Source organism: Coturnix japonica, chromosome 7, assembly GCF_054131305.1.
Source record: "Coturnix japonica strain WE chromosome 7, WE-NBRP24, whole genome shotgun sequence".
Taxonomy (NCBI): domain Eukaryota; kingdom Metazoa; phylum Chordata; class Aves; order Galliformes; family Phasianidae; genus Coturnix; species Coturnix japonica.
Window position 1 is genome coordinate 23066450 of NC_140669.1, and position 15475 is coordinate 23081924.

At 39.5% G+C, this 15475-nt stretch overlaps 1 protein-coding gene across 4 annotated transcripts in view; it reads right to left on the reverse strand.

The window, feature by feature from the left end:
- Positions 1 to 15475, reverse strand: part of PLEKHM3 (pleckstrin homology domain containing M3) — a 94725-nt gene that overhangs the window by 47007 nt on the left and 32243 nt on the right. For 3 of the 4 annotated variants that reach the window (XR_014948342.1, XR_014948343.1, XM_015868218.3), the window contains exons 5-6: positions 12461 to 12654; positions 841 to 904 (exon numbers count right to left, since the gene is read on the reverse strand). Coding sequence is in view for 2 of the 4 variants with exons in the window: in XM_015868218.3 (XP_015723704.2) it covers positions 841 to 904; positions 12461 to 12654 (258 nt within the window). In the remaining 2 variants the exon portion in view is untranslated. Of the gene's footprint in view, positions 1 to 840; positions 905 to 8751; positions 8872 to 12460; positions 12655 to 15475 lie in introns of those variants that run through there. The other variant, XM_085553384.1, reaches the window with a different exon arrangement.

Consider the following 15475-nt stretch of genomic DNA (forward strand, 5'->3'; position numbering starts at 1 on the left):
CAAACACCTCCAACTTACTATGCTGCCTGTTACCCTGCAGAAAAAGTAAGGTTGGACAAGTGAAATATCAGAGGAAGAAGCTTATAGTAATATGTTTTCCATGTCATTGACAACAGCATAGGAGCTTGAACACAGATGGCAGCTTGGTCAGCTAGCACATCTTACCTCATTGCTTCCTTCATTGTGTACCTAAGCACAGCAGCACATTCACCTTGGATTCCCTGTCCTTTTCAGTTCTTTTTGCCAAATTCTTCTTGTTTAATCTTGTATGAGACATAATTCTGCTGTTCAGGCAGATGCACTGCAAGCTGTTCACTTAGCTCAATCAACACCAACACAAAGACACATTTTGTTGGCACATTATCTCTTCCATGGTCAAAGTAACACTGCCTGGCTTTGTAGTGTGCTTGTTGAACTTTTCTTTTTCAGTATTGTTATAATACCTAGCAGACTTATTGAATGAGCATGTTGCACTAGGGACTGTGCAAACTCAAATTCCTAAAGAACTACTCTTTCAAGCAAAAAAGTAAATACTACTTGTCACTACTTGTCTCCAGTTGAGCTTCAGGGAAGTCTCCACTGCACAGATGAAAATTTCTCCCAGCAAAGTTTTCTCTTGTGGCCTCTTTCCAGTTCTATTTCAACATTGCAGCTCTAGGTTTTCTCTCTTAATATTAACCAATGGCCCTGTTAGCCCACTTTGATATCAAACCATATATAACAGAGATCGCTTTAAAGTAAAGCAACTTATGTTTTGGTTAACTTGAAGTGGGAATATACAATTAGCACTGAAGATGCTTGGTGGGTAAGAAAAAAGTAGAATTAGTTGAATGAACTTACCTGCTGGAGGTCTGCCAGAGAATAAAGATGGATTTGCTGAAGAAGATACTCTCTTGGAAAGATCCTGAAAGAAAGAAGAATTGATGCACTGATATGCTTCTGAAATATAGGTTTTTTTGACTGGGAAACTCAAAGATTTCCTCCCTTTCCCAAAAGACTGCAAAACAAAGGCATTAGAGATAGAATTTGTCATTAACTACTTTTCAACATTCCTCAAGGACACAGCTACTCCACAGTTTCCACAATGAGAATGAATACCACACCAGTGTCATTCACCAACATGTTTTCTACCATGAAACTGACTGCTATAGATTTTCTTTTGCATATAGAAAATCTGTATTGGTATAAACTTTACAAAGACTTATTTGAGAAATTTATATCTTTCTTACATAAAACACGGTTTAAAGCAAGACCATTGGCTATTGTCTGACAGACGGGGAATAAAGCTGAATTACAGAAACTGAAATAAATATGTCTTTAGAGTGACTTGTAATAAAATGAACAACGGGGTTAGAGTAAGGAGCAAAATCAACTTTGTAAAGTCAAATGGACATTAGCAAGAAAAGTTTATGAAAACCCTTACATCTGCTGGGAAGAGAAAAGTACCTAATTAAAATGTCTTTGTGCAAACCAACAGAGGCACAGCCAGCTAACCAGCTTTATTTTCCATCTGCCTAGAACAAATTTAACACCATGCTCAGGTATTCCACTGAGAAGATAATCACATCACTCTTGGGGCATGGGGGGGGGTGGGGGAAGAAACCAAGTCCAGAAGAGCAACTATTTTACAATGTATATTCTTTAGAGAAGGAACTCAACTCACTTTCCTACACTACAATCATGACAATCATGTAGTTTTCAGGTAACACAGAAACCAAATTACTGACCTTATTAAAACACATGAATGAAGCTCTGACGAAGAGCAATTTTTGCAATTGTCTGCAATGGTAGAACTGAATGAACAGAAAGACCATTGGACATGAACAAAAAGAAACTGTCAAGATACTGAAAGATCGATATGAATTTGATGCTAACACAAAACTAATGACAAAGTACACAGGAACTCAGATTTTAGAAACTGGAGTAACACAATTAGCTCAACCACAAATCAGCAGGCCTAATACCATCAACAGCAATCTTTGACAAAACACTGAATCTGACAAATAATGGAAGCACCCTGTTTCATCCTGCTTATCAGGTACCTTAAACAACTATTTTAAGGTGATGCTTTCAAAACTGTCTTAGAACTCACTGCTGTTTAAGTGAGTGGTACAAAATCCTGACAACCCTTTTGTGTTTTTTTGAAACAAACAAACAAAATTAATCTTTTTTGGAGTGGGAAGAAAACAGTTTTGCAAGCAAGGCACTGGCAACTGGGCACTGCTATTTTCATAGCACTCTTCTGGAGCAAGATTATGCCCTAGTTCTTTCTTAACTCACCAAGCACGTCTGCCCTAACCAGCTGTTTCTCAGCTGCTGCCTCACTAAGTCATTGCATTTTCCCCTTACAGTTCTGTATGCTATGCCCTTGCTTCAATCAGAGATGAATGTGTTTCAGTGGCTCCGCTGCATCATGCCTTCATTACACATTTGGCACAATGTCAAAGATAGCTAGAAAACAGTAAAAAAAATCCAGATATCAGACAACATGCAACACTTGGATTCCTCATTTACTTGTAGAAGATTATTAAAACTGATTGCTAAGATTTAACTCTGAGCAGCATTTCAAAGCCTTTAGTATTCTTCAGCTCTCATACAATTCATCTCATTAAAATTTCCCCTTTATTCTTCCCTGATCACACACAGGCACTAAACAGCATGGTAGCTTTGCCAGGAAGTGTATTATTTGCTGACGCCCTTGCAGTACTGCTAAGGAAAATAATCAGCTAATGAAAGATTTCCTTTTCTAGGCTACAGAAAGTCTGTAGCCTGAACAGCCCATAAGGCAGAAACTGTCAATGACTAATATCAGTGACTAACATCACGTTCCCCTGCCTTCAAGGACTGCATTTTATTTCCTGCAAGTTTTAACTTCTAAAAAGCATGCTGATGGAAAACAAACTATGGATGAAGTGATGACCATTGCCAGAGATCTCAGCCAGCACAGGCCCTGGTGACAGTCAACCTCTCTTTGCACCCACCTCCCCTCCTGAAACATGTGTGCAGTAGCAACTCTGCAGTTCCAGCATCCCTCCTTCCTTCCAAACCCATTTTGCAGAAAAGAAGTTGGCTCTACTCTCTCAGTCTTAAGTTAGAAACAGAAACACACACACAAATGACATCCCAGTGAAAAGAATACTTACTTCCAAATGACATGAAAATTGAGACATTAGAAAACCCTCAGTAAGTAATGCTGATACGGTTTCAAATTTGCAATCTTTCTCAAAAAAAAAAAAAATTTAAAAAACTCATATTTTGATTGTAGTAGGCCACAGAAGAACAGCTGAGAAGTTAGAACTTCTACCAATAACGGTTTACAAAACTTCTTAGGAAGTAACCAGTCTGGTCCGTGGTTCTAACAGCTGCAGTGGTGCAAAGCACTCCTTCAACACCTGCTCACATCCCCAAAAGTAGAGAACAAACGTGAAAGCACTTCAGTGGTCTAAAAGCTCAGTCCCTGATCTTTTAAAATATAAATTACATGCCTTTGCCTCACTTGTTGTGAGCTGAGCAACAAAATGTTACGGAATGCTGGTGAAAAGGTTCAACCTTTACTGCCATTCTACCAATATCTGCCTCTGACATTGTAAGCCAAAATAATAAAGTAGGAGACATTACTTTCATTTATTGTAACTTGGGAACCCACTGCTCCAAAAAAACATGTTTACCACTAGTGTTCTCAGCCTCTAGTAGGTGGAGAACAAGAGTAAATGGAACTAGAATGCCAGACAAATGCATATTTAAAAGAAAACAACAATCAAATACTATAAAATGCAAGTAAATCAGTTGGAGCAGGAAAGCCACATTGACTAAGCAGTCCAGTGAACAAGAAAATGAATGACACACAGCATTTCCACAGGCCTTCCATAAAGGTTCTCTAAACCTAGAGAGATAAATGCATATATGTCATATTTTGCAGTAGGGGCACACAGGAATAAGTTAATAATTCAATCTCTCTCCCTTTTTGTCTCAAGATACTTCTTCTCATGCAGACTTCAAGTCTTATCTTCATCCTTCTGCCAACAGTAATTAAAATTGACCACAGGAAACCAGATATCAGAGTACAGCAGGTGAAATGGGACTCACACAATCACATGGCCATTGCATTAGCATCTGGACAAAGTACTACATGGCATCCAATTCAGCCCAGAATCACATCTGTGGTTAAAACTGTAACACAATGCAGAGCAGAATGGGGTAACTACACTCAGAAACAATTTACTAGAAAACACATCACTACCTTCCACATGAGAAGGAACTTAGAACATGCTTGGGTTCATTTAAGTTCTCTTCCTGAAAAGACCAAAACATGTGTTTGCATTTGGTACTTTTAAGTTTTTCCTTTGACATAAAGGTCCTTTACAAACACCAAATGGGAAATCTCTTGCAAGTCAATTAAAAGCAAAAGAAAATATGTCCATTTTGTAAATCTTTTGATTGATGCTCTATGAGAAATTGATTTTTTTTTTCTAAAGTCAATTGAAAGCATTCAATAAACAGTGTCCTTTCAGTCAAATCTTAAGGCACAGAAAAAACTCAGGGTGAGCTAGGCAGAGGTCAAATGCAAGATGTTAGGACTCATCACAATAAAAACTCAAACTTCTGCTGCTTCAGAATGTGACCTGCGACCCCTGAGAAGCAAATGGTATCGAGTGCACGTCCCACTAAAAGCACCTCCTAAGCTTTCACGAGGTTTGGAAACTCCCAGCCCAGTTTCATCACTGATGCAAAACAGAACAGTTGTGAGTCACAGGATTGCAGCGCTGTAAACCCTGTCTACCAGTCAGAATTAAGTCTGCAGTGAACAAACTAAGTTCAATGCCAACCAGCCCTTTAGCTTTGCCAATCCCCGTGAACAATGAAATCCAAAGTCCTGTTGGTTAAAAGTCTTTTAATTGCTTTACTCTAACATGCTAGCAAAGAGAGCAGTCAGTGTGAGCAGGAAAGAAACTTACCATTCTGAGACTTTGGGTCCAACTGAAACAGAGAATTAAGCATTCTCAGATTGTGATTATTATTATTTCTTGTTTGATATATATCAGCCTTCAGGCAAGATAGAACTTGAAATTTCAACTGATTCCTTTCAGAGGATCTTATCATGTAAGTATTTGCACAAACAAAGGTTATCTTTTAGTGTCCTCCTGCAAACAGAATCACTGATAAGGCTTTGCTTTTTGCATTTGGACAAAGTGTGTAGTCATGGTGCTTTGTTAGCACTAAGTAATTGCTGTGCATTTAAAGCCTGTTTATCATCAGCTTGGGTCATTTTTCTCCAGTGGGTTAAATACCCTGACAGCTTGGCTAAAGCTTCAACCAATTAATCTGCTCAAGCCTGACACTATAACCAAAGTACAAATGTGATAAGCAAAGCGAACTCTTCTTTTTACACCACAATCAAAAGAAATCAAGTTAGCTGGCAGGTGGACACAATCAAGTCTCTTTTGTACCAAAAAGCCTGCTGAAAATGGAGATGGGGGCAGGGAGGGAAGGGGAAGCTGGCGCCATGATTTCATGTGCCAGCCAGGAGCGTCTTGTTTGGCCAGGTTAAGATATGCATGGCTGAGCTCTGATTCATGGGAGATGCAGATGCACCAGACTAGCATGCAGACACATTCAACAGTTCTCTCCACCTCTCTTGCAGGAAGCTGCTACACCCACAAGCTGGCACAGCACCCCAGATACCAAGTCCATTTCCTCAGCCAGCACTGTTTGTAGTCTAGCCTTGTGACTTACACCACCAGTTCACTTTTAAGCTACTGTACCACCTGACAAACATCACCACTAGTTTACTTTTAAGCTACTGCACCAGCAGGCAAGCCAGCACAGTCTGATTTCTGCCACTCCTGCTAGCCTGAACACATTTTTTTACCTCCTGGACAAGAGGCAACAGAACCTCTTAAATCCTTGCATTGTGCACCTCTGACAGCTGTGACTGTGTATGCAGCAAGCAGGTAGGAGAAGCTCATGCTCATATCTCTTTCACCACACCTCAAATTATTCAGAATTACTTTAAGAAGTGGAGAGGGAGGTAAGTAACTCACCAGTTAACTCAAATACATGGGACTGTTAATTTAAGTTACAGAACAGCAACAAAGATTAAGGAAAAAAAGTAGAATGTTTTCCTTGCATTGCTAATTCTTTTAATTTTATTCAGGCTTCTGCTATATTGCATTTCCTTAGCAATCCCAGCTCCTTGGAGTACACTGGGAGAAGAGAACCCCAACTTCCCAGTCAAACATAAGAGTTACTCAGGGAAGTAGGGCCCTGGGAAACCTACTGATTCAGAAGTCAACAGCTAATAATGAATTAAGAAAATGAAAACAGTAATAAAATCAATAAAGTATAATTGATTTACTTCTTGAGGTATTTACACCAGATTGTTGTGTTTGTTGCTTTCCTTCCCTTCTGTCTCCCCCCATCCATATCCAGGGTTTTGGTTAAAAAAGCATTTCTGAACCATTTCAATTTCACAAGGGAACTCTTCTGTGAGCAACCGTTCCCTAAAAAACTTCAACCCACCCTAAGTGCTAGATTGATTACCAAGCATGTCCAGGTAAAGCTATTTTTCATGTTGTTATGAAATTCCCCATGAGCATTCCTAAACAAGCTAATCTTTCATCAGCAATCCCAAATCAGTACATAAACTACCAGCAAATATGCAGCGTAGTAAGTCCCTTTTCTCTGTGGTTATCTCACTAAGGTTAAGGTAAAATTGTGAAAGGCACGAATTACTACCAATCAAACTCAGGGATCAAAAACCATCATTACTAAAATGCAGAGAATAAGTTAGAAACATAAGTTTCATCTTGAATTCAAAATAGGTTGAAAATAATTTTGAAATCAAGTTAAGAAGAATCCTTGAAGTTCCCTACTGTAAGTTCTGATATGAAAACACTGGAATGAAAATGGCACAAGTAATATTTAATGTGGTGTCCACAAAAGGAACTTACTTTTAAATCACTGTATTATTTTTCGAAACTAATCTAGTCTCAAAAAGAGAATGAAAACAATCATTTTGAAAGAAATCAAGTACTACTGGCTTGTTTGACAAAGAGGTGCAGATGTGCCCCTAAACCAGAAAACACTAACATGAACCTGAAGATCCACTGGAAAATATATCTCAGGTCACAGCACACACCTCAGCTGGATGCTTACAATGGTTGAGGTCTGGCTTGTGAGCTTTCAGTTTACCCTTGACCTAACCAGACTGCAGTACTGTAACCTTCTGCCCACGGTTGCTCTTGCATCAGTCTCCAGAAAGTTGAAGTGAAAGCTCAAAATCTACTTTAAGTTCACACTGAGCCCTCCAGAATTTTAGCCAAATGTATTTTTATGGTGTTTACTTGAAAGAAGCCCACAAACAAAGCTACCTCTTCAAAACAAAAAAATCAAGAATTGAAACAATGAGGTGGTCTGTTTGTAAGAGCTCCACAAACAGGCATGCTTCATTTTAGCTAGTCTAATGATCACATATGCACAGTATCTACATAAATCAGTGGCACGAGCATTCTTCTCTGCATTTGTTTTTTCATCCTTCCTTCCTTGTAGATGTCATTTGGTCTTAAGACTTGATCCTTTCAGGATATCCACATATCTTCTTTGAATGTCTTTCTCTCCCTCCCTCCTTCTAATCACCTGTGCAACATATTTCCTTTTTTCTCTCAACTCAGAGCTCTGTGCCAAGAAAACACATCCTTCTGCTGCTCTATTTCTCAAATTTTCTTTTTACAGTCAATTGCTTTCACAAGCTGTGCCTTTGTTCTCTTATTTTGGGATTTTCCACTTTCCAAATGGCTTATCCAATGCAGAGAAAAACACTCTCTTTTGACAGTCTGAATATGACTTAACGAACTTCTGTTGTTCTTGGTCTGAAAGACGACCTGACACAGCCCCAGCTTCACATATGTGAGGTATTTGGTTATATAGTGATTGCATAAGATCAATCAGGAATTGTGTGATGTGTTTAGACAGGTTTTCCAATTGCCACACAAATATTTTGAAAATAATCTATCCTTGTGTCAGAAGTGATACGTCTAAGACCACACTGTAGGAAGTGACAGGACACTATTGTTCAGCACAGCTGAATTTGGGCTTGTTCCGTTTTATGCTGACAAACCCACAGGCTCACCCAGAACCACGGGGCTGCAGCACTGGAGGTGTACCTTTAATTTCCTCCTGCAATTGCAAGCTCTAACTCAGCTTTCTTATAACACTATGCAATACATCCAGGTATCTGGGAAGTTTTTCCATGTAGTTTCTCACCACCGTACACAGAATGTCTGATTACAACAGAGAACACTAGAATGAACACTAAAGTACTGCAGAATCTATTGCAGACTATCTTACCTCATTCTACTGCCATCTGTCTATAACACCTGGGCTAGCAACACTGCGAGTTCAGGTGTGTAGTTCAGAGAGAAGAGAGCTCAGAGAGTGCTCCAAAGTAAACATAGGTTACACGACCCTACAGTAGACATGGAAGTACCAGAAGACCACCCTCCCCCCCAAAAAACAAACAAACACACCACTCTGGCAGGTCTCTGCCCAGAAGAGCCTTCAACAAGAACAAGAACAGAGGAAGACAGACTATGACATGGGAGCACAGTTAGCTTGTTTCACACCCTAAAACAAAAGGAAGAAAGTAAAGCCAAAATAACACAGCATTCAGTACAGCTTCACAGAATAATCTATTCTTTCAATGGACTTGGGGATTCTTGTTCTATTTCCTACCTATCCACTTCACTGATGTAATCTTGTTTGCTTGTGCCATTTATTCATCTACCCTGGGAGCAGCAGGCTGTGATGGGATTTGTATAGCTCCACTTGTACTAAATCTGTATTGGTTCTAGGTCTTGTCTCGTACACTTCAATCTGAACCAAAACAAGTGAGAACTTGTTGAGTAAAGACATTTGAAGCAAATTATGTCTGTTGCAATGTTGAAGTGATGGCCGCAACATACCACACGTAACAACATCGCTTGTAAAACAGGGTGCTCACCAACTGGCTTGCTTCAGCAGCAGGCCAATCTCTGGGGAACACTGTTATATGCACCAGTGGGGGGCCTTATTTCTCCTCTCAGCCAAGTCTGGTTTTCTTTACTTTTTTTTTCTTTTCCTCTCCTCCCTTGTAATTATAAAAAGTTTAGAATCTGGAGGAGCAATAAGTGAAAACAAATCATTATAAATGATGAAGACCAATGCTTTACTGTAAGCCTGCTAGCTACTTCAAGGATTTCTACTGCTTCTTTTCCTATTTTCCTTCCTTTTTCTCTTCCAGTTTTTCTTAGTCAGTTGCTTCTTCAAAGCCCAGAACTAAGTACCCTAACAGATGCCAAGATTCACAAAGTTCCCAAAGTACCTATCTTTGCACACAAGGCATTATAAATAGCATTTCTACATTTAAACTAACTGGATCCTAAGTTAACCTGGTTTATAGCCATCTGGAATTCTTCAGAAAAAAATGACTTGTAAGCACTGTAAACAGTTTTGTCTTCCCAGAGGACATCAAGAGTTTCCAAATTCATTGCCATCTTCGTTTTGTGATCTGAGTTCAAGAGGAAGGTATAGATTTAAAGATGATGATAATGCAAATAGTATTAATAAAAGAAACCTCAGAGCGATATGCTTTTCCCTAAAAAGGCAGGCTCTATTAGTGTCTCAAAGGCAGCAAGGTGCCAATATAATTAATCAGTCTGTTTTTAGTTCTCCCTAGACAGCAATATTAACAGTTTGTTTCAGTCTGTTTATATGGGCCTGACAGGTCTCCAAGATGCTGTGTTCACTTGCTTGTGATTAATAGTCATTCACATACTAGGTGAAGACCAAGCAGAAAAATAATGTTTTCAGAGCCAGATAGATAACTGGATTTTCTCCTCCCTTCATTCATTTCTAACTCGGAAATGGTACTATTTTTAGGAATGCTGTCTCTTCATGTTGTTTCTAAACTCCTTTTTAAAAAAAAAATGGCCCACATGATGAACCAAAGGTAAATTTAAGTGACATATTTACTTGTCAGTTGTGCTCTGTAAAGCCATTACATTGATAGTGAGGGTCTGCAGGCTGCGATACTACACATACCAAATAAAGACATAGGGACCAGTTCTTGGCAAGATACCCGCTTCTGGGAAAAGGACTTCTCTACCTTTCCCTTTCTGCAAACATCTTTCAGGAGACCTTAAGAATCAACTGAGCACCAAAACTCACTGCAATGGAGATTTCACAACCTGAGAAGAAGCTGAATTCAAAGGTGCTTTTGGTGCTTTTGAAACATTCCTTCGGTGACTCTTACAGCACTTTTAACAAATCCAACCAACTTGGAGATGCTTTCTTTGTACAAAATCAGTGCCTTAATGTTCTCACCCTTTCTCAGCTGAGGTTCTCTCCACCATAGAGTTTGAATGAGACAGTGTGAAAGAACCCTTAAATAAGAAAACAAAGCGCGTGCTTCATCCTCCCCTCCTACTTTCCTGGGTGTTTCATTCTGATGAACAAACCGCCAGTAATGACCAGCCAATACAACCACTCAGCTACAGCCACAAAGCAGGATGTGACCTATTTGCCTATGCTGCTGCTGCTTCTCTCTCTCTCTCTCTCTTTTTTTTTTTTTTTTTTTGCCTAATCAGAGTTGGTATTAAATGCTTACCATAATACTTCTGTGACCTTTCTTTTTCCCATTTCCCCCCCATGCCTGTCACCCCAAGAAAAGATCACGCACAGATTTTGTCTGTTCTGTCTTCTCTTTCTTCAGCACTTGCCACCTCTCCTTTCTGAAGGCAAGTTTTTGCTCCCCTCCCACCCCCCGACTCTATTTCTTTATTAACTCTTCATTTCCTGAGATCTCTTCCTTATCTCCTTCTTCCCTCAGCTCTGGATCTTCAAATCCCCTTCTCCTGGCTTTCCATCATCCCTTTGTCTCTAGGTCATGGACTTCTCTATTTAGACCTCCTTTGATCTTTCTTCTTTAGCTCTCTTACTTAAGTACCTTCAGCCTCTTCTGCCTCCTCCTGTCCATTTTAATTAGGGCATTCTTTTCTTCAGCATTAATAAGAGGACACAATTTCTTTTCTGCCACTTTTCCTTAACAGCAGTCTTCATGAATGTTCTTCTCCTTTTAGTTTTATTGCAATTGAAGAGGATGGCATAGGAAAATAATTGTAGCTGAAGAGTAAGACAGCTCTGCAAGATAATACTATAGTCTGAAATAACAGATAAAAAAGCATCCTAATTCTTAAAATGCTGTGAGAGCAGCCCTATAAAATAACGGGGATTGTGCAGTAACACATACACAAACACATACAGACAGTCCAGCAGGTCTGATGCAAGAACTTAGTAGGGCTCTCTCCATAAACCTTCTGTTATATTGTTTTTCATGTGGTTACTCAAAGAAACAACGTGGTTGTCCACTGAATGGCAGACTTCACCTCACACTTGCCTGGAATAAAGACACTAGTTTGGTCCCCTCTTACTCTCAGAGAGTTCAGATCCCCACCATCCCTAAAAATTATGCTCAAAACACAGTCACTGATGGCATTTGCTTTCTTGTCCTTTGGAAGTTGATAATTTCAAAGCTGTGGATTTCTTATTTGTGGACTTGTCTCACACTCACAAATGCTTAGTGATGTCAGCTACATATACCTGTAACCACTAGTATCACAACACAGCATAGCCTCGGCTATCTCCCAGTCTCTTTAGGAAATCTAGGACAAAAGAAACCTAGTTTTTTTTTTTTCTTTTGTTTTTCTTTTAAGGTCACCACTGTGTTTTGCAGGCTTTAAGAAGATTGTTCATTTTTAGATTATTTTCTTCAAGGAAAGTTCAGAACAATTAAGCTGAGAAACATTTTCTGCTGTGCTGTGACTATCTACTTTCCAATAAACAAAACGCTCCACAGGGCCAAGAAATGCATAGAAAAGATGGTGACTGAACAAGAGCATGACTGCTTTGGCATCACATAACTCATGAGTTGAGTCACTCACAGGGGACTGCATCTCCCACTGCATTTTTGTGAAATCATATATATCATAGAGGAGGGCAGAAGGACTCAACCACCGATTAAACCTGGCTATACTGTGAGCTGATTCAAACTCCTGACAGCAGCTACCATACTTAGATAACTTGAAAGACAGATGCTGTGCCAGGGAGCATGACCTGTCATACCTGACTTAAAGATATTCATGCAAAGTCAAGAAGCCTGAGGAGTAGTAAAAGATGCTCACTACACTGTGTGGCCTCTGGGCTAATAGCAGTCGAGAACAACTTCAGATACTTAGACCCTATAAAACCTGTTGGAACCATCTTCTTTGGCAGTAGAATATCCCAGCTGCCCAGTGAAGTCATCCAAGCACAACACCTTTCTAAAGGGGTAACATCTTCAGAACTAGATCACAAGGGGTAAAATAAAAAAAAAACAACACAAAAAAGAAACTATACTTCCGTGCTACATGTTGTCTCTGGATCTTACCTTCTACGTAGATCTTCAGCCACTGCTGCTCTGCAGCTGAACAAATAAGCTCGCAGAGATTTTAACTGCTGTCTCAGGCGGACAACAGTTGCCAGAGATTCAACGTGCTTGTACAACATGGGATTTTCCTGCTGAATATCAATCAGTGGCTCCTCATACACATATTCCAGAAACTCTTTGGCTTGCTTTGATACCTGAAAAACATGCAACCAGTTAAGATAAGCATTCCTCGTTACTCTTTTTAAGCAGATCTTCCCTTCTGCATTTTGTCAGCCATTTTCTGCATCTGAAATATTAGTAGTTAGCAACTACAGATGAAAACAGAGCTGAGATAGAGCCAACTGTCTCTGCTTACAGCCAATTCAGACTTCATCAAGCCCATCAAAGCTGAATGCCTGAGATAATTGCTTACTTGTCCAAAGTACAGCAGTATTTGCAGCCACACATTTTCATTGCAGGATAACACAGCTCACTACACGTACTTTTAGGCTTTGAAACCGTGATCATCAAGTTTCTTCCTTGTTAATATTTTTATGCTTGTTTTCTGCTGGAAAGAAGCAAGTGACTAAGTGCCAAAGCACAGCACTGGAAAAGGAAACACATACTCTGCAAATCCAGTCATACTGTGCTGTCCCAGGATACAGAACTCCAAAATAAAGTTCTACTGCCTTTGCTACATGCTCAGCCAGTGTAGCTAAAATAATGTAAAAACTCTGAAGCACATCTATTAAGTTTGTAAAATTATGGATAAATACATATAAATTTTACCAGAATTACCAATTTGCAATGTTTCATTTGCATGAAATTTTTTGAATATCATTTTCTTGAGAGTGCTTTGTTCTATCTCCACCTCTAAAGAGGTGCTGTGATCCTGACAAATTAGCAGGAGTTCTATTCCCACTGGAAAAGATATTCCTGTCTCTGAGGTGAGACAGACAAAAAACACTCATGTCTCATTTCTACATTTTATCACAGCTGGAAAAGAGAAGATGGGGTTTTCTGAAATAAGCTGCAAATCACTTAAAACTGTGCTATAGAAATACTGTGTGTTCCACAAATCAATTAGTCCTTGTGGATCTTTAAATCAGTGCTTGTACTGTTGAGTTGAGGGAGGACTAACTATGCTACATTCTGTGAAATTGACAAAAGGAGAAAGTGCACACCACAGACTCTTGAGATTTAGGTAAGGCAGGAAGCTAGTAAAAGCAATATACCTAGGTCACTTCAAAAGTAGTGCCTCCTATTTATTTCCATGGAAACTACAATAGAAACAAAGACCACAATAACACCACTTGGCAGAGTGAATTCTCAGCTACAAAACACGTTGTTTTGTTGGTTTTTGTTTTTTGTTTTTAAAATCGCAGCCATCACCATTTCACCAGCAATGAACAGGAGCCTGTATGCCACCCTTGTAAAAATCTGCACTAGCACAGGTGACCCACAACTTCATAGCTGTATGGCATCATTGCTACAGAAATGTTGCCCATCTTTCATCAAATGGAGGTCAGAAGGTAAAAAAATTCAGACTATATGGTGGGCAAGGTAGGACAGCCCAGCCAACAGCAGCTATGTGCTCCACCATCCACCACCCTTCAGCCTCATATTGGTTCAATAAGTCCTGAAAACCTTTCATAAGGTCTCACTTCTGTTCCTGCATGAGCATTTGTGGGACCCACCTGGTTCAAACTTTGCAATATTCAAATATTCCTGCTATCATTTCCAACACACTGAAGCCAATATTCAGCTCAGTACACAGCTCCCTGGTTGTAATTTACTGATTCACAGTAATGAGTTAATTGAGACGCTTCCTTTCATGGTGGGACACCATGGGCACAACGTGACTCATCTTTCTGGTCACTGTTGCTACTGCTGGAATGGACACCCAACCACCTCACTGTGTTTATATCCACTCTTTGGTCTCCATAAATGTTCAGCAAGCATCAATGAATATCAATGGATGCCATTTTTTCCACATGAAGGAATTCAGTGACACACCTTTGCTTCATACACACTTCCATGTCAGACACTATTCTGTCAGACAGACCCTCTGTTTACAACTGTCACATGGCAACAACGTGTAATGAGATATTGGTGGGAAGGGTCAGTCTCTATAGCCATACCACCAGCATCTGCCTCTGACATTGTAGGCCGACATACTAAAATAGGAGGCATTGTTTTCAGTGCAGCCCTTGTATATTTGTATATCCTTATAAAAAGCATCACTCTAAGGAGAACTACCTTAAAATATAACCTTTTCATAATATGCATTTCATAAATGCATAATTAAGTATAATAATGTCAAGCACAACATTACTGCCAAAAAATACAAAAATAATAAGGCAGGTAATTTTAAATAAGGCAGATTATAGCCACTCAGATTCCCCAGGTCCTGAAGCTATATCAAACAGTTCACTTATTTCCATTAAGCACTCATTTCTTCTTCATTTTTTTTTTTTCCAAAACAATGCACACACAAGGAATTGTTCTACCTGAATGGAAGCACAAGTAACACGCTGTATAAGAAGCAAAACAGACAACTTGAATTTTACAAGACTCTATAATTACACCAAGTTTTCAAACATTAGCATCAGTAATGTTTTTAGATGCACTAACTGTGGTGTGCAAAAGAGTCCAAAGTTAAACAACTACTTTCAGACTGCTTTTATAATCATCAAACTATTTGGCTGTAGTATCTCAGCTATCCCTTGACAATCACAGTATCTAGCGAAAACATTATTCCTCATCCACTGATGGGAAAATTAAGCTATGGATTCAGCGATATACGAGGAGGCACATGAACACTTGGTAAAGCAAGTAGCACCTTCCACACAGAGGACAAAGGACTCAACTCAGTATTGTCTCTCTAACCTTTGAGATTTCCTTATCCACCTGTCCCCAGGAACCAGGGAGAGATGACCGTCCCAGTGTTACACCCATGCCTGTGTACACCTTCACCTCTGAACAGGGGAGCTTTCCTGAGACCACAACTTTAAGAAAAGATTAACAACACCAGAT